Source organism: Oncorhynchus clarkii, chromosome 4 (genome assembly GCF_045791955.1).
Source record: "Oncorhynchus clarkii lewisi isolate Uvic-CL-2024 chromosome 4, UVic_Ocla_1.0, whole genome shotgun sequence".
Taxonomy (NCBI): domain Eukaryota; kingdom Metazoa; phylum Chordata; class Actinopteri; order Salmoniformes; family Salmonidae; genus Oncorhynchus; species Oncorhynchus clarkii.
Window position 1 is genome coordinate 19,590,776 of NC_092150.1, and position 22,712 is coordinate 19,613,487.

Genomic DNA, 22,712 nt, shown 5'->3' on the forward strand with positions numbered 1-22,712 from the left:
CTGGATTTTTTTTTCTAATTTTGTCTGTCATAGTTGAAGTGTACCTATGATGAAAATTACAGGCCTCTCATCTTTTTAAGTAGGAGAACTTGCACAATTGGTGGCTGACTAAATACTTTTTTGCCCGACTGTATATGCTACTACATCTTCGGTCTGAAATGGGTAATCGAAAGGGAGATAAGGGAAACAGAAAACAGAAAGTAGGGTCTATCCTCCATAGAGAGCACTGACACTCACAATGCCCATGACAGGCAGAGACGGGGGGAGGCAAACTTTCCATGGCAGCAGAGAAAACCCTGACCTGTCTGCAAAACTGACACCAAGCCCAGAGGGATGAGAGGAGAGGGAAAACAGTGGAGTGTGACTGGGCTTAAAAAGCTAGCCTTGCTAATTTTTTCTGCTGCACCCTGCCTTCTTCATCAAGTACATCCCAAGGACGAGACAAACAAGAGAGGTTCAGAATAGGGATATTAGCTCCATTTCCCTACCAAATTCTGAACTCTACACAAACGCACTCAAATATCCCCTCCATGCCCGTGAGGCTTGACTGTCTCTAATCACATAGTAAGTGCATGCAACATACACGCCCCTGAACTTAGCTCCTCATTGCACACTACAGCAAGCCTCTCCTCCCCTGGCTGCACCCCACCAAGCCTCTCCTCTCCTGGCTGCACCCCACCAAGCCTCTCCTCTCCTGGCTGCACCCCACCAAGCCTCTCCTCTCCTGGCTGCACCCCACCAAGCCTCTCCTCTCCTGGCTGCACCCCACCAAGCCTCTCCTCTCCTGGCTGCACCCCACCAAGCCTCTCCTCTCCCGGCTGCACCCCACCAAGCCTCTCCTCTCCTGGCTGCACCCCACCAAGCCTCTCCTCTCCTGGCTGCACCCCACCAAGCCTCTCCTCTCCTGGCTGCACCCCACCAAGCCTCTCCTCTCCTGGCTGCACCCCACCAAGCCTCTCCTCTCCTGGCTGCACCCCACCAAGCCTCTCCTCTCCTGGCTGCACCCCACCAAGCCTCTCCTCTCCTGGCTGCACCCCACCAAGCCTCTCCTCCCCTGGCTGCACCCCACCAAGCCTCTCCTCCCCTGGCTGCATCCCACCAAGCCTCTCCTCCCCTGGCTGCATCTCACCAAGCCTCTCCTCTCCTAGCTGCTCAGCTCCATGTTTCTCTGAAGTGAGGCTCTCCTGAGAGCCCTGTGGAAACAAGCGGCAGCTGCTTTTATGTATCACCTAGTAACAGGTACAGAACTGGGAGGATGTGTTGCTGCTTCAGTCAGCCAGGCAGACAGTAGGAGGAGGAAGAGAGGCTGGCACAGGAAGAACAGGATCTAGAGCAGAACTGCAAGGCTCAGCATCTACCTTGTAACCTACCTAGACCCATCTTTCTTGTATGGTGACCTAAAAACACGTGTGGCGAAGCCAGTCAGAGAGAACACACCCTGTGAAGGTAGGCTGGAATCAGGGAAAAGTAAACCAGGCCAGCTAAAGCAGCATAAACCCTCACAGAACTAATCATTCTGTTCTTCTCCCAGCGCACCACCTTCCCCGTCTGCCGACACCATTCTACCAGTCCCCAAGCTTGCGGTCCCTCGCTCTCAGATTCCCTCGCTCTCAGATTGTCTCACTCTTATTACCTCTCTCCTGGCTGCTCTACAGAGTGTGAATGAAAAGAGAAACATGCCCTTGAGAACAGTGGTGCACCCTACACGTCTTTGTAGACTAGAATGTGATAGAGGTGCTTTAGATTATCCTACCCAGACACACCAGGGTCCTGCCTCATTTAACAGAACCCTTTTAGTGTGGGGGAGGAGAAATACAGTCACTAGTACACGCGACACTAGAACTACTGTCAAGACTGAACGGCGGTCCACTTCACAAATGCAATTAGCCTAATTACAAGCTGCCAACCAACTTGACACGATGACGAGAGGGCCTGTCAAAACCCAGACCCTTAGTACTGTAAAAAGACAATGCAGCAATGCTGTACACATCTGTAATGGCTCTAGTATAAGATTCCCTGGGACATGAGAGGACTGAATTAGCTGTGGACCAAAACACCAATCATTATTTAAACCTTTCTGACACAAAGCATTACTGGTGGGCCTATTTCCCATGGAAGTAGGCTACATGAGCAATGTATCCATGTAGGGAAAACATTGGATGTGCAAGTGCTTTGCATTCAACCTGATCCAGTCAAGGAATATCTGGAGATATGCTAAACTAGCCCAAACGTTTGCCTATTTCTGAAATAAACAAAAGCTGAAACAGGCTGCCTATCAATGGAGCTCTGTTCTCTTAGTAGGATATCACCCCCAGGCTTGTAACATGTAAGCACACGATCATAATTAGGCTGACTGTTGGAAGGAGTACTGTAGGACTACCTCTGCATGGGCCCCCTTTTCTAATGGCAGGCTCACTCTTCACAGGGCCCCAAGGGGCACCAGCTCGAGCAGGGCCAGGAATGGCACTGCCTCTCTCTCTCTCCTTCTCCCAGCTCTAATTTCTGTGTGCGAGCCAGGCAGCCAGAGGGGGAAACATGACTCCATCGGCCAAGGCAGGACAGCCCAGCCCTGCGCAGGCCGCCTCCTCCATCTCTGACCAGCCTAAGGCCACGAGACTGCCACAGCCAGGTGTTGAATGAGTGTCTGTCAACTAACTGTCAATGCAGCAGCCACACATTACTTTGAAGGCAATTACTGTGCTCTCTAGCTTGTGGTTCACGGACATAACCAAGTGGTCTTTAATTGTGTTGTGCAAAAATGTACATTTTGAAATACACCATTCGTGGCAGAAATCTCATAGTTGAAATAGAATATGACCTTGTGGTTGAGGAAGTATGTATGTCACCAAAACACAGTACAGTATGAAGATTATCAGAAACTGCTACTCCAATAGAAATCCCTGATCACGGTTGTAGGTGACGTTGGCTAGCTAAGCTCATGCGCTGAAACACGTAATCGTGTCTAACGGTCATCTCGCGCTGAATTGCGCATGTGCAGGCCGTCAAATCAAAGGCATTCCTTTGCTATAAAGTAGTTTTGGATAAAAATAAAATGTGTCCATTCGTCACGTTCACAATGTTGGAGTAATAACATGTTCAAATACTTAAGACATAAGCTCGAATCTAAGTTTTTAATTTTCTTCATCTAAAACTTTTCACTTCCCTCACTGCCTCCTCGAACCACAAACTCTGGCCTGGTCTGCTTCGAGAGCGTTCCTGGAAGTCTTGCGATGTTGCATCTCTGGGTTTAGAAACTCTATGACATCACTTAAAGGAAGTAGGGGAGCAAAAGCTATTCCTCGTCATGACAGCCTTTGAACTCAAGCAAAACAATATGAAAATCTTAAAGCTGAAGGCTCTGTTGTCGAAAGAAAAACAAGAGGGCTGTCTTTGGCCTACTCTGCTTGAGGGAACTGCTTGGTGGATGTGTTGTTGACGATAAGCGTAAAGGGCTGGCTGGCACAGTGGAAGGTTGCCAGGGACAGCTAAGCTAATAGGATTGCTGGTGTGTTAATGAAGGGAATGGGAAGACAATGCAGTCCCCAAGATGAAGAGAGCGAACATGAGAGAGGGCAGGAACAGACTGGGTCTTGATGGACAGAGCAGATCTCCCCTGAGCCAAGAGCTTGAGGGAAAGTCAGTGCTACCAGCCCAGGCAGCAGTGATTCTGCCCTCTGGCCCTGACAGAACCAATTCTCTGGGCAGGTGACTTGGGTCCTCGGCCCATGTCCCAGGGACAGGGTCAACCCGGGCGGGGATGCAGTGTTGCTGCCAGTGTCACTCAGCATTAGGATACAGACCCTGGGCTGACCGAGCTGACCAGGAAAGGCAGCCTCTCAGGCCCTAGCACTGCTGAGGACACAGCTAGTGAGAACAGGGTAGTTGTGTGTGAGTGTGTGATCCAGCAAAGAGTATTGGCAATGGACAAATATTTAAATGAATGCAGAACTTGGCTGAATATCTACACATTGGCAATGAATGAGATGAGTTCCCTCCATACAAATGTCAAGTGCATTGAATATTTGGAAAAGCAGTTTAGGTTACTTCCACTTTATTCCTTACTTTCTATTTTAGTGTTGTTTTCAGACCTCCGCTATATGACCAGAAGTATGTGGACACCTGCTCGTCAAACATCTCGAACAAATCATGGGCATTAATATGGAGTTGGTCCCCCCTTTGCTGCTATAACAGCTTCCACTTTTTTGGGAAGGCTTTCCACTAGACGTTGGAATATTGCTGCAGGGACTTGCTTCCTTCAGCCACTAGAGCATTAGTGAGGTCGGGCACTGATGTTGGACGATTAGGCCTGGCTTGCAGTTGGCGTTCCAATTCTTCCCAAAGGTGTTCAATGGAGTTGAGGTCAGGGCTCTTTGCAGGCAGTCAAGTTCTTTCACACCGATCTTGACAAACCATTTCTGTATGGACCTGGCTTTGTGCACAGGGGCATCGTCATGCTGAACAGGAAAGGGCCTTCCCCAAACTGTTGCCCCAAAATTAGAAGCACAGAATTGTCTACAATATCATTGTATGAAGCAGCGTTAAGATTTCCCTTCACTGGAACTAAGGGCCCTAGCCCAAACCATGAAAGACAGCCCCAGACCATTACTCCTCCACCAAACTTTAGAGATGGCACTATGCATTTGGGTAGGTAGGTTTCTCCTGGCATCCGCCAAACCCAGATTTGTCTGTCAGATTGCCAGATGGTGAAGAAAGAGAAAGTCCAATGGCGGTGAGCTTTACCTTACTCCAACCGACGCTTGGCATTACGCATGGTGATCTTAAGATTGTGTGCGGCTGCTCCGCCATGGAAACCCACTTTATGAAGCTCCTGACAAACAGTTATTGTGCTGACGTTGCTTCCAGAGGCAGTTCGGAACTTGGTAGTGAGTGTTGCAACCTAGAACAGATGATTTGTACACCCTACAGCACTCTGCGGTCCTGTTCTGTGAGCTTGTGTGGCCTACCACTTCACAGCTGAGCTGTTGTTGCCCCTAGATGTTTCCACTTCATAATAACAGCACTTATACAGTTAACCGGGGCAGCTCTAACACGGAATAAATTTTATGAACTGCCTTGTTGGAACGGTGGCATCCTATGACGGTGCCACATTGACAGTGATTGAGCTCTTCTGTAAGGTCATTCTACGTCAATGTTTGTCTATGGAGATTGCATGGCGGTGTGCTCGATTTTATACACCTGTCAGCAACGGGTGTGGCTGAAATAGACGAATCCACTAATTTGAAGGGATGTCCACATACTTTTGTATATATAGCGTACCATCAATATTTTGTTTGGTCTGGTGACACATTCAGACGAGTTACACCCTGATGTAAACGTTTTGCTCTGGTATTGAATAGGCATACGTCATTGTTTGACTGACTCTTTTCAATAAATAAGTAAAAGCAGCACGTAACAGAGGGTTTGTCTAACCTGTGTAGATAGGGAGGGTCTTAGAACAGGGAAACTGGTTTGTTGGAGATGTTTGTTAGAAGGAACAATGAGTCACAGGCCTGCTGTGCATTTCACAGCCAAGCTGTGCATTCCTGGGCCAACAATGCTTGTACATAGCACCCACAATGCAAATGTTCCTAGCTAACACAGTGCCGGGTTAACCTACTGCGCCGCTCAGAAAAGACTGGAAACCTAAACAGGTCTCTGAATAACTGGGATCTTTAGCTGAGCTGAAATAGATCAGCAGAATGTATCACACATTTGTCATTTGGAAACACTACCTCTGACTGATGCAATCAGGTGCGAACAACCCTAACTGAACAATAGTGGCGTACCTAGGAGACCCCGTCAATAGTCTAGGTTATCTTTATTCACAAACCTTCATTCAGAAAGAGTTCACATTTACAACATAGGCCTACTACTGTAGTTTAAAAAAAATACATGAAAAAAAGCACTTTGCCCGACCTACTTCCAGTGGTTGAAAAAGTACCCAATTCTCATACTTGAGTAAAAGTAAAGACAGCTTAATAGAAAATGACTAAAGTAAAAGTCAACCAGTAAAATACTTGAGTAAAAGTCTAAAAGTATTTGGTTTTAAATATACTTAAGTATCAAAAGTAAATGTAATTGCTAAAATGTACTCAAGTATCAAATGTAAAAGTAATTTCAAATTCCTTATATTAAGCGATTTTCTTGTTTTTGTTTATTTATTTCATTATTTTTTTCGTTATTTACGGAGAACCAGGGGCACGCTCCATATGAAGCCTTTGTGTTTAGTGAGTCCGCCAGATCAGAAGCAATAGGGATGACGACCAGGGCTGTTCTCTTGATAAGTGCAGGAATTTGACAAGTTTCCTGTCCTGCTAAGCATTCAAAATGTAACAAATACTTTTGGGTGTCAGGGAAAATGTATGGAGTGAAATAAAAGTAAAAGTTGACAAAAACAAAAATAGTATACCTCAGAAATCTACTTAAGTAGTACTTTAAAGTATTTTTTACTTAAGTACTTTACACCACTGCCTACTTTGATGCCTGTTTATCGTTGTAACGAGAGCTCTTGCCCTATATCGGGAAGGAAAATGCTCACCATCTTCAACAGTTATGCAAATATAGGCTAAAATAAACAGAACAAAAATATAAATGCAACATGTAAAGTGTTGGTCCCATGTTTCCCGAGCTGAAATAAAAGGCGCCAGAAGTTTGCCATATGCACAAAAAGCTTATTTCTCAAATGTTGTGCACAAATGTGTTTACATCCCTGACAGTGAGCATTTCTCATTTGCCAAGATAATTAATCCACCTAATCCACCATATCAAGAAGCTGATTAAAAAGCATGATCACATGTACACTTTGTGCTGGGGACAATGAAATGCCACTCTAAAATGTGCAGTTTTGTCACAAAACACAATGCTGCAGATGTCAAGTTGAGGGAGCATGCAATTGGCATGCTGACTGCAGGCATGTCCACCAGAGTTGTTGCCAGATAATTGAATGTTAATTTCTCTACCATAAGCCGCCTCCGACGTCATTTGAGAATTTGGCAATACGTCCAAGCAGCCTCACAACCACAAACCACACTAGCCCAGGACCTCCACATACATCTTCACCTGCGGGATCGTCTGAGACCAGTCATCCAAAGTCTGATGAAACTGTGGGTTTGCACAACCAAAGAATTTCTGCACAAATTGTCAGAAACCGTCTCAGTGAAGCTCATCTGCGTGCTCATCGTCCTTACCAGGGTCTTGACTTGACTGCAGTTCAGCGTCGTAACAGACTTTAGTGGGCAAATGTGCTCTTCACAGATGAATCCCGGTTTTAACAGTACAGGGTAGATGGCAGACTGCGTGTATGGAGTTGTGTGGGAATTCGGTTTGGTGATGTCAACATTGTCACCAGACTGCCCCGTGGTGAGGTAATGGTATGGGCTTGCATAAGCTACGGACAACGAATACAATTGCATTTTATCTATGGCAATTTGACTGCACAGAGATAACGTGACGAGATCCTGAGGTTGATTGTCGTGACATTCATCCGCTGCCATCACCTCATGTTTCAGCATGATAATGAACGGCCCCACGTCGCAAGGATCTGTACACAATTCCTGGAAGCTGAAAAATGTCCCAGTTCTTTCATGGCCTGCATACTCAACAGACATGTCATCCATTGAGCATGTTTGGAATGCTGTGGATCGACGTGTACAACAGCGTGTTCCAGTTCCCACCAATATCCAGCAACTTCGCACAGCCATTGAAGTGGAGTGGGACAACAGTCACACTCAACAGCCTGACCAACTCCATGCGATATATGTATATGGCCTCCTTATAGTTATGTCATTTATATATACATTTGTACATTTAGTTTATTTAGTCAATATTTTCTTAACTCTATTTCTTGAACTGCATTGTTGGTTAAGGGCTTGTAAGTAAACATTTCACGGTAAAGTTGTAAATACAGTGCCTTGCGGAAGTATTCGGCCCCCTTGAACTTTGCGACCTTTTGCCACATTTCAGGCTTCAAACATAAAGATATAAAACTGATTTTGCACGCCCAATTTTTCAGTTTTTGATTTGTTAAAAAAGTTTGAAATATCCAATAAATGTCGTTCCACTTCATGATTGTGTCCCACTTGTTGTTGATTCTTCACAAAAAAATACAGTTTTATATCTTTATGTTTGAAGCCTGAAATGTGGCAAAAGGTCGCAAAGTTCAAGGGGGCCGAAAACTTTCGCAAGGCACTGTATATATATATACACCTGTTGCATTTGACAAATAACCTTTGATTTGAAGGAGATGTGTCATGTGTCATGCTACATGAGGCAAATGGGTCACACCAGATACTGACTAGTTCTGATCAACACCCCTACTTTTTATTTTATTTTATATCTGTGACCAACGGGTGCAGATCTGTACTACCAGTCATGTGAAATTAATAGATTAGAGCCTAATGAATGTATTTAATAGACTGATTTCCTTATATGAACTGTAATTTAGTCAAATCGTAGAAATGATGCATGTTGCTTTTATATTTTTCTTCAGTGTACTTTCTGAGCTAGGCAAGTAATGAAGAGGTCTAACCTACTGCACTTCCCTCTGTAAGCTATACCACCCCCTGTTGCCGGGCAAAACAGAGGACATGAGCCTTCTTTTACACAGTCTTTGGCAGGCTAAACAATACCCTTACACACAAAAAAATACTTAAACTGCAGTAAGTTAGTGACTGCAGTCAACTGTGGTATTGCTGACACAGTTATTGCAGCATAACTGCAGTGTACTGCACTTGAACTGCAGTTATACCAAATATACTGGTAACTAACCTAAGATATCTCATCTGCGTCATTTCCAATGGGAGTAAATTTAGTATAGTGGGCAGAACAAGCAACGAGGTGGGCAGAGCACGAGCTAGCGAGATCCTATTGGCATGTTTTAGCAAGCATTTGCATATAAATGTTAGGGAACGTCTTCTCTGTGAATTGCGTGTGTGCAATAACTCAATCGACCCTTGCAATCCTAAACAACACAATTTTTTGAAACTTTGGCAAAGTCTACAAAAGTTATTGCACAGCGTTCGTAACAGATTCTGGTTTAGGGAAAATAAACTTGCATTGAGATCTAATGTTTCATCAATGAGAAAATTTGCAGAATGTCAGAAAAGTTGTATCTAGCTCCATCTTCTCTCTTATGTGGCTGGCAGGTAGCCTATCGGTTAGAGAATTGGGTCAGTAACCGAAAGGTCGCTAGTTCGAATCCCCTATCTGCCTTTGAGTAAGGCACATAACCCTAATTGCGTCACAGTCACTGTTTGAAATGGCAGACCCTGGCAGTGACCCAACTCTCTGAGGGATATGCAAAAAAAATTATTTCCAATTTACACACGTGTACATGTGTGAAATCAGACAAATAATTATTATTATCCCACTTACTTCCACTGGACAGTAACCGAAAGGTCGCTAGTTTGAATCCCCTATCTGCCTTTGAGTAAGGCACATAACCCTAATTCACCATATTTGAACGTTCTAAACAGAGGCTTCAGATTTATACATCCTGTGCGACATCTGTCCGTGGTTATACTGCGCTTTTAACTGCAGTTGCACTTTAACTGCAGTTACACTGCAAAAATTCATGCAGTTATACTGCACTCTGACTGCAATCTTTTTTCATAAGGGTAGGGATTACAAGATAACAGAGAAAGAAAATGTTTCTCACAGTCTGTATCTGTCTTTAGACCTGTTTTCCAATAGAGCAATTTAATTATGTTTGTATGGACAATTTGGGTAAGTTATTCATACTTGTGGTTATTTTTTTACTTTTGAACTTAAATCTGCCGCACTGGTTAGTACTATAATACAGTAGCTACAACCAGATATAAATTTTAGACTAAATGGTAAACAACCCTTGTTAGATACAACCCCAGATAGAAGGGGCCAGATGTCGCACAGGATGTATAAATCTGAAGCCTCTGTTTAGAACGTTCAAATATGGTGATGAGAGGAAGTCCATAGAGTTAGGGGTACTATCGACATACAGATTAGTTTGTGTGTCCCTCTCAGCAAAGGCAACTAGAAACAAACTCTGCAGGTTGGATGCTAAGTGAGAGAACAATCCACATTTTCAGTCTACAAGAAACAAACACGCCATCGTTCGAGTGTTTACAATCCAAATATCAATAAATATCAATAAGAAAATATATGTAGGTATTGAGACTAGGCTATAATTCTAGTTGCTTAGAGTGACAGCTGGGCGATATACTGTATTTGACGATATACCGGTATTGATGCATGAACCGGTTTGGGTTTTTACTTTACCTTCTTTAACGGTATTTAAATTTTTGTTTCGTTAAATGTGATACTCTGTGTGTAACGTTGACTTTTATAGTTTACTTCGCTACTTGAGTCATCTCTCCATGCCGCTTTCCACATAGACCTAGCCCCGCCCCGTCACTCAAGAAGCGCATTTGTTGTTCCTCGACCACAAGACACTTGCGTTCAGTCTGCATGGTCAATGCAGCACATTTAACAATGTTGATAACAATGATGTTCACTTTGCTTCTTAATATAACTCCACGATTAGTTTGTTTCTAAAATATGCAAAAAGCTAGTTTGTATTTTTCTTAAGTTGGGCCTAAATCTTATTAGCCGCTAATGCTAATCACTAGCTAGATAATAAATGTACTGAGTCAGACATATAAGTATTAGCTATACAGCCTAATACTAGTGATGGTGGAGACCTAAATCAGCATGTTGTTTGTGCCACAGTTTCTTCTAAAACGATGAGGAATTCACAAAGCAAGAATAATAAAGCTACATGAAGTAGCTAAAAGAAAACATTAAATGTAGCCAAAGATTATAGGGTCCCCTAGGAAACACTTAACACGTTGGTTCCTACCCTTTCACAATAACTCCTCCCTGGAATTTTCATTTGTTGTCATGTCAAACACTATTCAAAGCGCCCTCTATTATATTCTAACTACATCAATTAAAATAATCATTATATTGCCATGATTCCAACAGTTCACTCAAGTGTTTTGCTCTAAATCACTAGTCTAATCGTAATTGCAACATTTGGATAAAAATAAGGCCTAGATTGTTTGCCCATATCGTGCAGTCCTATGTGGCAGTGTGGAAATGCTCTCAAATCAGTGTAGGAAATGCAGAAATGTATGAAAATGCAGAAAATTATTAAAACAATCAGAATGGAGAAAGACCTATTTAAATCACTTAGAATGTATGTTGCCATCGTATGGTCATGCACTACTCATAAAGCAAATTTAAAAACGGTCCATTTTATTTTAAATACTGTGATATATATTGGCCATGTCACCCAGCCCAACTTAGTTTATTTCAAACAGGATGGACAATGCTACCAGCTGCTATTGCTTAACTATGAAAACGAAGGAACTGTTTGATGGCTTATAGAGATCGGCAGCTTTAGTTCTAAAAAACTGAAATAAATTACCTCTGGTTAGTTCAGCCATTCCAATGGGGGAAATGAAGGGGGAAAGAATGGGGTTTTGGGATAAATACATAAAATAAGGTCTGAGGTTAACAAAGGCTCACGAGATCTTATACGTTTTATTCTATGGGGTAATATCAGTCAGTTAACCAGACCTTTATGAACTAGGAAGACTTTACGTGCTTGTTTGGATACATAAATGCTTCATAATAAACAAAATATGATTATCTCAGCGTATCCAAAAAAACATGAATTACCCCATAGGCCTTGGCCAACGAGCCAGTTAGTGCCAACACATAGACACCATTACTATTGTACTATATAAGAAAATACAATATAAATAAGTCCGATTTGATCTTTATCATTATCATTATCAGCAGATGTATATCCATAACGTTACTCTCTGCCCCATGGCAAAATGTGTTGGCGGGGGCACTGGAGATGGGTGTCGGGGCCCCAAATGCGGTAGTCCGGCCCTGCTGAATACAGTGATAAGTTGACAATGTCTGTTTCCTCCAAAGTTTTCCAAGAAAACGTTAACATGTTTTGTGGATCGTCACATGTTGCTCGAGCTGGCCATCTCAAACTAAGCCAGGTTGGTTGTCAATCGTTAGCTACGTCACAACCAAAAGTGACAAAATATAACTCTTCTCGCCATAATATTTACAGACGTTCTACTGTAACTCAGGGGCAAGAGAACACTGACCAGGCACAATTTATTTTGGTTAACCAAGGTTGGACAAAACAACTGCGATAACTATTTGAGTGATTTGATGGCCATCTTAAATATTCAGCAATTCCATACTCACCTTAAAATAACCTCCCTCGTAGTGAGTATTTGGGGGTCCAAATATTGCAACTTCCCAGTTGTACAAGTCCGACTCGTCCACTAAAGTTATCCTGAACCCTTCAACTGGCTCATCTTGAAGACTTTTCATCTCTAACATGAGTGCTTTTTGGGAACTGGCTACATGATGTCCATGAGCCATAGTCCACGACGATCTGTATAAACAAAAACCTATCTAGACCTTTTTAGAGAACAAAGGTAGTTAACCAACCCCTGAGAAACCTTTTGATTGTTCACACGTTCCTCACATCTACAAAAATGTCGTCTGTTATTACGTTCGTGTTCGGTTCTCTTCCACTGTGATCGAACAAACCAACGCGTAAACCTCTCGCTGACAACCAACCAAACCCAAAGCTAGCTTGCTACAGTAGTTACTCCCTGTTGTTGATCCTCATTTACCGTAAGACAAAATTGCTCGAAGTAAATTTTAATGGTCAGAGCAAACTAGAAAACAAACAAATTAACGGCTGTCTGAGTAGGGATCTCCCCTCCTCAATTATACAACAGTAGCTACTTCACGGTGTCGCCACTAAAGTCGCTCAAGCTGGTCCCACAAAGCTTGATGCCATGAGTAGTGAAGTGCTCGCAAAGCTTTCTGGGAGTTGGTGTTATTGAAAAGGCACAACACTTATTCGGCATTAATAGCTTAAGCAAGGTTAAAATATTGTTTCGGTCTGCAATTGAATTCTTCAGGATCATGAAGCCCGAAACCTTAATATTTTTAATCTCGTCAAAAAAAATATGTTGGGAGTGTTTTGTGGTTGCAACTACATTTCTTTCCATATGGGAATTTAAGTTAGACAGTACCTACACACAGCCTCCAAATCACTTAGGCTATATTGACATTTATAATTTAAAGGCACTTGCACACATAGAAAGAATATGCAGTTTCACACAGAGTACTGTATTAGTTATTGGGGAAGGCAGGTTTTTGGGAAAGGCCACTCTAGTGCATGCTGAAGTGAGATGGTGTCCAACTAAATATCCTTGATAAGGTAGTATTTGCATATCCTTTGAATATACAGCATGTTTGATACGCAGACACCATATATATGTGATAAGATGTGAATAAAAAGCCTGAAATAATTATTGGTTCACCTTAACACAGACTACAGCAGCTCAGCCTTTATTTCAATTTGGGTAGACTTCTCTGTTCTAAAAGTGAATGTTGATAGTATATGACTAATTTTGTCTTGCTCATGTAGTCCCCTCTTAAAACATATTACATCATATAGCTGGAGAATAGACAATGAAGGAGTTGGACCAGACCTTCAAACAAGGAGAAATGAGAATATATTTTAATGTCATAAGCCAAACTCCGTAAGATAATCACTATAATTGACCAGAAAAAAAGTATTAAGACAGTGGGTAGCTTCTCTGAACTGTATCACAAGACCTTTTCTTCTCTACTCCTCTCAGCGCCATGACACCAAATAGAACCTCCTTCCCCTGATGTTAAATCATTCAAAATATTCAAAGATATCATTTGAATTGTATGAACTTATAATAGATTAAAAAAATACAACACCATCAAAAACCGTAGCATGATTAATTCAACTTTCACTTCATAATTAAAAATAAAAAAAAACTATAAAAGAAAAAGACAACCAAGAAATGACAAGGGAGTTTTGTATGTGTGTGAGTGTCCTTGGATAGGGGAAATATATATATATTTTTAAGTATACATTTCCTAATCATGCAAGATACACATTTTTATGAAATACTCTGCACAGAACTTTTTAATTAGTACAACATATAATTACAAGTGATTTTTTCATTGCCATTCTATAACTTAAATCAAAGCACTTTTCCAGGAAGGATATGGTTTTGTGGATAACATCCCTGTATGTTCTTCACTTTGTACTCACACTAACACGGTGCAGAAGAAACTCATGGAATGGCTCATCTACGCTTGTAAGAAAGGAATGCGGGTAAGTTGGAATACAAACAAAACATGATGAGATCAGTTTAAAGTTGCTACTAGATCGTGCTGGACCAGGCAGTGAGACGCGCTGAGTGTAACTAGACATTAAGTACCTCTGAGCAAGTCATGAAAGGAAGAAGCCATTTAAATGATGACCATTTATGTTCATCATTATGCCAATGCACATGTGGCAGCAGGGTAGTTCTGAGAGAAGAGAACACTGAAGTAACGGTTTATGACTGTATCAGTGACATGTAGGATGTATTGTATAGTGCAAGAGTTAGTGGCACAGACGCAAGAGGTTTGGATGATATGAAAGACAAACGTCTTGACTGACAACTTGTTGGCTTTCTCAAGAAAGATACAGTAAACAAGAAGCCACATTGGTTAATACTGATTCAAAATAAAATGTATCAACTAAGTACCATTGATCTCCCAGAATGAATTATGACTAGAATAGCCTTCCATCCCCATAGGTGATTTCAAACTAAGCCTATCAACACATAGTATAACTTTAACAGTTAAGTATGGAGAGCCTGCTATTATAGCAAAGCCACGTGAGAGGCGCTAGCTGCAATATGTGATAGCAGGCCTTCATTTTCCACAAGTTCTATATTTGTCACTCATTTCAGATACTGTAGACATGTCTGAGGCAAGAGAGAGTGGCAGATGAGCAGTACAATACCCTTCCACGATTACAGCATAATCAAAGCGATAAATCATACAATTGTAAAAAGACGCCCTTCTACCCATGTCTATAATAAGAGACAGTAAGGAAACCGGACAATGTTCACTTTTGGAAAAGGTTGCAGAAACATACTTTTTCGAGGAGTGCCAGCGTGTCTAAGTTCTGACCTGGTCAAAGTGTAACCGCCTGCATTCTCTTTTCCCAATAAACTCTTAGTGTAACTTTCCAGCTCAGGCATTTAAAATTCTTATAGGGATTGATATGTTCCTGTGACACAGGTCAAACTGAAGCTGAGCATAGTTGAAGCATGGAGCAGTGACACCAGAGGGTAGGTCAGTCTCCTTCAGACATGAGATCAGGTCAGGTAGGATTTCAGCTCAGAGGTCAGCTCAGAGCAGTTTAAAGTTGACATGACATTTCCAACTTGGGCCAGTCAGAAGAAGTCACACATTCTACAGGACTATAGAGGAGAGTAGCAGTAACACGCTGATGTTTAATGCAACAGGGGGAAAGGCGGAGACGGACGTCAGAAAACAAAAACAGCAACAAACAAAAACAAATCAAGACAGTGAAAACACAATTCAACCAGTTGTCAGATTACATTACATGACCGTCACAGACTGTAATGACGATGAGAGAGAGAGAGTGGAGGGGGGAGCAGGGAAAACCAGTTTGAAACTAAAAGCGCACAGAGAGGGTTTGTATAGAGCAAATCAGTGAAGGAGAAATAGCAGTTCTGAGTGCAAGAGGGGCGTCAAGGAAATGTGTGATTCTGAGGACTAATTAATAGGGTGAACCTGGGAGTGCCAGCCGCAGTGTTTGTAACATGATTACATGTGTTTCAGTGAGGGAGGGGTTGAGCAGGGGGTAGGGGGGCACCAAGGGGCTGTCAGACACAATCAGCATTGAGAGAAGGTCAGCTTGATCTCATCCAGCACATTCCTAAGCAGCCCCGGCTCGTCACATTTAGCATCGATAGACACGGTCTGATCAGCCTGAGACGGACAGGGACACAGACAGACAGAGAGGGCAAACGTTACAAGGATGTCTGAGGAGAAGATCTCATTTGAGTAAAATGGAGACCAATATTTGGATGTCTGGCCCCCTGACTGACAAGGAGGAAGGGAGCTACTTACAGTTTTGACCAGCAGACACACATGGTGACCCTGGATTGACCTGCTGTACATGGAGGCACAGGAATCAATCCTCTCCACCACTGGTTGAGACAGGAACACAACCGTAAGCTCATTAAACAACTCAAAATCTAAAAAGGTCTTTATTTACCACATCATGTTAATGTTCATTCAAAGAGGGAGATTTCTGCAAGACGACACAGTGAACTACAAATCACCTCAATAAATATGTCCACTCTCCACCTAATACCTCCCAATGCCCTACCCTCTCCCCCTGTATTCCCCAGTCCCAGTGTACCCACCAGAGAAGTGGTGGTGGAAGCAGATCCTAGCCAGTAGATGGTGGAAAGGCTGGTTGATTCCCTCCAGCTTCAGAGAGCTTCCCTTGAGGTCCCCTGACTCCAACAGCTTAGCATACGCGTCACTGTAAACAACAACAATCACATTCACTACGCATCACATACTAGCTCACAAGCAGTTTAATCTTAAGTTCAGATCAGGGCACAGCACACTAAGCCAATAGCTCCAAATCTACAGTTAGGTAACGTTCATTATTATTAAAACAGCAGAATGAGGTTCTTTGGGGACAGCTAGCTGCACTGACCTGTAGCAGGGAGTGGTGATCAGGTATGAGGTGCAGGTAAAGTGCAGTTTAAAGTCTAGTTTCTCGTGAGTGGAGAAATCCTCAGTCTGTGTGAGAACATTATAACAGCAGAAGGTTAACAATACACTTTTACAAGTGAGGAAAAAGGTCAGTAGAACCTCGAGCAGTGAAATAGACTGTACCCAGAGTCAAAGAAGGATGGTGGGGGAATGTGAGGCCTTTGTGGAGAGCAAGACTTACTCACCTTGACTATGAAGGTGAGGGTTCCCTTCAGTTTCTGAGGCATCACAATGCTCTGCACTGAGAAGATGAACCGTGCCTCGTTAGAGATCCCTGAGGAACAAGAGAGAAAAAATGGATTTGTTTGGATGTAAACTGGGAATGGGAATATTTGGATGGGAATTTAGCTCTTATTTCAACAAGTTTCCATAGCTTTTTCCTCCTCCCAGTCTCTCCTGCTTCCTCACCGGGGGGCAGATGGAAGGGCACGGTGAGGCTGTCATGTGGGCCGGCTCGCTCAGGCCGCTGCAGCTTGGAGTTGAGAGAGTCCATCACATTGAACTCCATGGACTTGATGAAACTGTCACACTTATTTTCAAAGATGACAGAGACCACCACCTGGCTACCGTCATGCAGGTTCCCCTGGATGTCACACACCTAAAGAGGGAAAGAGAGAGGGATGAAGCGGAGGTCAACCCACTCCGTAGCCAGCAGTGTTCACACAAGGAGCCCAGCAAATTGACTTGCATGCAAACCAGCAAATCGATTCAACCATTCCAATCCCAACATGAATCCCATGTGATTTTTATGAAGCAACCTGGAAACAGCACTGATAGGACAGTAGAATCGTAACGTCACACACTCAAAGAGGATGCCCCTGGCTTATGGTGTAACAGGGTTACATTTTCCAATATAGACGTCTCTGCATAACAGCTTGGTTATCACCGGGTGATTAAGCCAGGGGGCACAGTCTGAGAAAAAGCACAACCACACAGAACATCTAGAATATTCTCCTGTAAAACCCATAGCCTGCAGTTCATAGAACTTCAGCCAATACCTCATCAGCATCCTGCTTCATCTTGAAAGAGAGAAAAATAGGGAGCATAAGGAGGGGTCCACTTATAGTATATACAGTGCATTCAGAAAGTATTCAGACCCCTTGACTTTTCCCACATTTTTACGTTACAGCCTTATTCTAAAATCAATCTACACACAGCTCTGTCAGAGTGACCATCAGGTTCTTGGTCACCTCTCTGACCAAAGCCCTTCTTCCCTGATTGCCCAGTTTTGCCGGGCAACCAGCTGTAGGAAGAGTCTTTGTGGTTCCAAACTTCTTCCATTTAAGAATGATGGAGGCCACTGTGTTCTTGGGGATCTTCAATGCTGCAGACATTTTTTGGTACCCTTCCCCGGATCTGTGCCTCGACACAATCCTGTCTCAGAGCTATACGGACAATTCCTTCGACCTCATGGCTTGGTTTTTGCTCTGACATGCACTGTCAACTGTGGGACATTTTCATAGACAGGTGTGTGCCTTTCCAAATCATGTCCAGTCAATTGAATTTACCACAGGTGGACTCCAATCAAGTTGTAGAAACATCTCAAGTATGATCAATAGAAACAGGATGCACCTGAGCTCAATTTTGAGTCTCATAGCAAAGGGACTGAATAAGGTATTTCTGTTTTTAATTTTAATAAAATGTGCAAAAATGTGCAAATATAAAAACCTGTTTTTGCTTTGTCATGATGGGGTATTGTGTGTAGATAGATTTTTTAAATCCATTTTAGAATACGGCTGTAACGTAACAAAATGTGGAAAAAGGGAAGGGGTCTGAATATATATATCTCTCTCTCAATGGTACGACTCCTCCCAGCTCCAATATGAGTGGCTATAGAAGATACACAAGCGTCTCGCTCCATCCCACTCACCATCTTGATGTAGGAGTTCTCAGCCAGCAGGGCGTAATTGGACATGGGCTGTAAAGAGAGAAGAGCCTGGTCAGTTCTCACTCAATATGCAAACAAGGGAACTACACCCAGGTCTGGATAATGTATATATGCTATTTGAGATAGGGAGTGTATACACACTGCATACTTGACATACTTGTGTCAAATCAATGGGTGAAGGTAGGGAAGTTTTATATGGACAGTATTGTGGGGGCACAACTAACCTGTACCCCCCGCACAACGACTCGGTACCCCATGTATATAGCCTCGTTATTGTGTTACTTTTTTACTTAAGTTTATTTGGTAAATATTTTCTTTACTCTTCTTGAACGGCACTGTTGGTTAAGGACTTGTAAGTAAGCATTACACAGTAAGGTCTACACTCGTTGTATTCGGTGCATGTGACAGATAAAGTTTAATTTGATTTGATTTATGACTGGAACGTCCAGTGGACAGGGATTGGACTGAGTGGACAGCCTAAAAGGTGATTGTTTACTGACTGGCAGAGGCTCCTCGTCCTCCACCGTGCCGTTATGCACAGACTCCTCTCTGGCTCCATCGCTATGGTGATGATGATGGTGCTTCTTTTTCTTGTCCTTCTCCCTTTTCTGCTTCTTCTTCTTGTGCTTGGAGGATTTCTGAGAGGGAAACAAGCAGGGGATGGTGTAAAGGGCAGTCTATTCAGAAAGAGGGAGGGAGAGTTTCTGTGCTCAGACATGATCTGTCAAAATACAGTATCCTGTTGCGCTAGTCTTTAATGTAGAATACTTAGTAATGAATGATGCTGTCGTTTGTATGTGTATGTTTTGTAAGGTTTATAAAAATATAAAACAAAAATTAGTAACAGCTGAGATTTCTGTCTTGTGATTCTGACATCATCAGTAAAGTGGAGTGACTCACAGTCTCTTCAGGCTCAGAGTCTGGGACCACGGCAGCCACACCAGACCCAGCGTCAGGAGTGGAGGCAGGGGGATCGTCTGTTACTGCTGCGGCCTCCTGTCACCACACACACAGCCCTCAAAATGAGTATGGACACATTTAGGAGGATTATTGACATACAACACGCTGTCATTTATTGATCATATACAAGTACAGGTAGTAGTAGTTTGGGTTAGTCGTAATTTGTTTGTTGTTTTGAAGTTGTCAAATCCCGACATTGTTCCAACGGACCCATTGTCGATAGCATCCCTTCACTGTACTTAAATGGAACAATAATCGACTCAAAAAACAGAAATACAGAAACATGTTCTGACAGGATGTGTGAACTGTGAAGTCACATTTGGGTGACTGCTAGACGTAGCTTATTTTCTGAGGGCAGACAGTTGGTGTGGTGTAAACACAAAATCAACACGCAGAGCCCCTGAACAATGTATATCTAATGATCAGATTCTGCTTGAAACAGTCCCATACAGTAGTTCAGAACAGAGGACAGAGAGTGTGGGGTCACAGAGCTAAACTTTATGAACTAGTCTGGCTTTAAACTGAATACTGTACTGTTGTCATTAGTCTTCCACCTGGTCTAACAGCTGCTCTGCAGTTACACACGCACAGTCAGAAGCACAGGGTATGTAGTCACACGCACAGTCACACGCACTCAGTATGTAGTAAAAAACACTGTCTATATGTAGTCCTACTACACATGAAGAGCTGTGCTACTGTTGCATTGGTTTGATAGGAACAACAAGAACCGTCAGCATGATTCCAGACACTGAGGCCCCTGCACTTGACAACAACTGTGACCCCACCACTGACGAGAAACAGACACATCGAGCAAAACCAAAACAGAGAGAACCAACACTAAGAAACACGACAACCCCAGAATGAGTAGGGTTACGTGACCTCAGAAAGAGAGGCAGTAATGCAAGGGTGAAAGAGAAAAGTGGATGGAAGGAAGGAAAGAACCACACATGGCGAAGAGGATCAGACAAGAGCAGAGGATGGATGAAGAGGTACTGTTAGAACACAAATAAATGACAACAAGGACAAGGAGTGACTAAGAGAGAGAGGGGAACTCAACCTGAGGGTCAGAGGGCACTGGAGCATTTGAGAGCCAGAAATCCAGATCCGAAGCCTACAACAGTGAGGGAGGGAGAGGGAGCAAGAGCGAGGGGGGATAGAGAGGTTAACATTTTAGCACTACCTCTTCATGAAAATGGATACAGAGATTACACTGTTATTTTCATGAATAAATCAAGTATTTCAAGATAGCGACTAGACATACTGCAATCTTAAATACTGATTGATACTTGATTTAATCTTTATTGCTGATAGGATGGTGAGGGGGCTTGAAAGAAGCAATGACAATGATTGATAAATGAAAATGACCAAAGAAATGTGTTTGCTTGACAGATTATTTTATATACATTTAATTAAATCAAATTCTTAGTTTAGTTAAATTATTTAGTGTCAGCCTTAATTCTTCAATATCCTACACAGAATGACAGTGCAAATCTTGTCCCTGTAAAAAAGGTAGTCCCTCCCTTTGTGATGTCATACCTCTGGTGTGGAGGCAGGAGGCTGGGCTGCCACATCATTGGTCACTTTTGATTGGACAGGCTCCTCTGAACCAGCCTCCATAAGATCCTCCCCTTCCTCTTGTTTGTGTTTCTTCTTCTTCTCTTTACCCTTCTACAATGACAAAAAAACACTCCTTAAGACAATAAGGTCACAAAAAACAGAAACGTCAAAGATATGAAAAATATTCCAAGGACATAAAGAATAGGGCCTCACCTTCCTCTCCTTGTCCTTCTTTTCCTTCCCGCTCTTCTTCTTGGGCTCTGAAGTGACCTCCAACCCCTCCACGTCCTCTATGGGGCTCTTGAGGACCTCATCGGGACGGTGTGTCCTAACTGGCAGCTTCTTCTCACTGTCTGCCAGGGGCCTGAGAGCACAGAGAGGAGACACATAAAACCACAGCCCTGAGTGTACATGGTGATTCTGGTCACACTACAGCCATCGGCTATGTCTCAATAGTCTTAACTAGCCTCCTTTCCTCCATGACCACTGATCTGGGAGGAAAAGACAGGGTAAAAGCAGCATGGTGAAAACCTATCCAGTCGATTCACTTACCAATGCCAGTGAAGGAAAGGAGATTAGGAAAGGAAGCAAGTTGAGACAAGCCCATCCACTCCACTCAGGTGCATGACATTTCAAACGCAAACTTGCTCAGCACAAACCTTCATAGCCATTCCTCAGGCAGAGCTGGGAAGTCAGGAGGGAGACCACCATTAACAGGTTTATCCAAGATCAGAACTGGATTGAGGCCTCTGTTGGTGACTGCAGTAACTGAGTATGTTTACATGCACAGTAATAATTTGATATTAAACTGATTATGGCAGCAGGCAGATTATGCAATAGTCATGTAAACACTACTCTGCTTATCTTAAATCAGCGAACAGTCAAAATCAAATGAAATATATGCCGATTAAAACACCTGGTTTTCTGAGCAATCTTTCAAACTATTAGGACATTTAAACACCTTAAATCGGCGTTCTAGCAGTGTATTTGATCTGCATGTGCTAGCAGCAAGCGAGTGAGCCTCCCTCTTTAGCGAGAGTGAAGTGAGTTCGGAACAACTGAATGTATGTGTCTTTGAAGTAGTTTACACAGTCAAATTTATATGTCCTCAGAATGGTCACTGGGGTAGAATGTTTATTTTGATAGGGGAATTTCTGCATTGATCAGAGTGACATCAGGTAGATGGATTTCAGATGTGTCCATGTAAACAGGATTATGTGACATTTCTCTTCTTGCAAAGCATAAACGTTTTAATCGAACCATTATATTAATCTGACTATCCACAACAATCACATTGTTACTCAGTAACTAACGATTAACATTATGTTGAAGAAGATCCATGGATTGGGTGAGGATTTGATTTGGGGATTTGACTAGTAAAAACAACAGTAGTCATCCATGATTAGTAATGGGGATTGAGTCATGACTTGAGAAAATCAGCAGTTCCACTGAGAAATCTATAAGCTCTCATCTTATCACATCAATCTGTTCATGTTAGTGAGAAGTGAGAGCGCTTTTCTTCAGCTCCAGCCACAAAGTGGGCACATTAACAGAGTTTTGTATGGAGGGAATGCTGATATTCTGAAGTGAGCTTGTAGAAGGTTTCAAATGGAGGGGTGAGCAGGAGGACAGAGTGTTGTTGAAAACAAGG

General features: G+C 42.8%; 2 protein-coding genes across 7 annotated transcripts in view; both read right to left on the minus strand.

The window, feature by feature from the left end:
- The window catches only part of LOC139406551 (ubiquitin-conjugating enzyme E2 R2-like), a 35,486-nt gene extending 22,641 nt beyond the window's left edge, over positions 1 to 12,845 (minus strand). The window contains exon 1 of the mRNA XM_071149253.1: positions 12,211 to 12,845. Within this exon, the coding sequence (XP_071005354.1) occupies positions 12,211 to 12,390 (180 nt within the window). The 5' untranslated portion in view covers positions 12,391 to 12,845. The remainder of the gene's footprint in view (positions 1 to 12,210) is intronic.
- Positions 12,846 to 15,328: 2,483 nt separating this feature from the next.
- LOC139406552 (AP-3 complex subunit delta-1-like) overlaps positions 15,329 to 22,712 on the minus strand; it is a 38,971-nt gene continuing 31,587 nt past the window's right edge. For 2 of the 6 annotated variants that reach the window (XM_071149255.1, XM_071149256.1), the window contains exons 22-34: positions 21,275 to 21,425; positions 21,041 to 21,172; positions 20,562 to 20,615; positions 19,445 to 19,540; positions 19,045 to 19,182; positions 18,527 to 18,574; positions 17,655 to 17,675; positions 17,065 to 17,254; positions 16,842 to 16,930; positions 16,598 to 16,683; positions 16,296 to 16,417; positions 15,997 to 16,076; positions 15,329 to 15,855 (exon numbers count right to left, since the gene is read on the minus strand). In XM_071149255.1, the coding sequence (XP_071005356.1) occupies positions 15,760 to 15,855; positions 15,997 to 16,076; positions 16,296 to 16,417; positions 16,598 to 16,683; positions 16,842 to 16,930; positions 17,065 to 17,254; positions 17,655 to 17,675; positions 18,527 to 18,574; positions 19,045 to 19,182; positions 19,445 to 19,540; positions 20,562 to 20,615; positions 21,041 to 21,172; positions 21,275 to 21,425 (1,303 nt within the window). In that variant the 3' untranslated portion in view covers positions 15,329 to 15,759. The remainder of the gene's footprint in view (positions 15,856 to 15,996; positions 16,077 to 16,295; positions 16,418 to 16,597; positions 16,684 to 16,841; positions 16,931 to 17,064; positions 17,255 to 17,654; positions 17,676 to 18,526; positions 18,575 to 19,044; positions 19,183 to 19,444; positions 19,541 to 20,561; positions 20,616 to 21,040; positions 21,173 to 21,274; positions 21,426 to 22,712) is intronic. The other 4 variants (XM_071149257.1, XM_071149258.1, XM_071149259.1 and 1 more) reach the window with 3 other exon arrangements.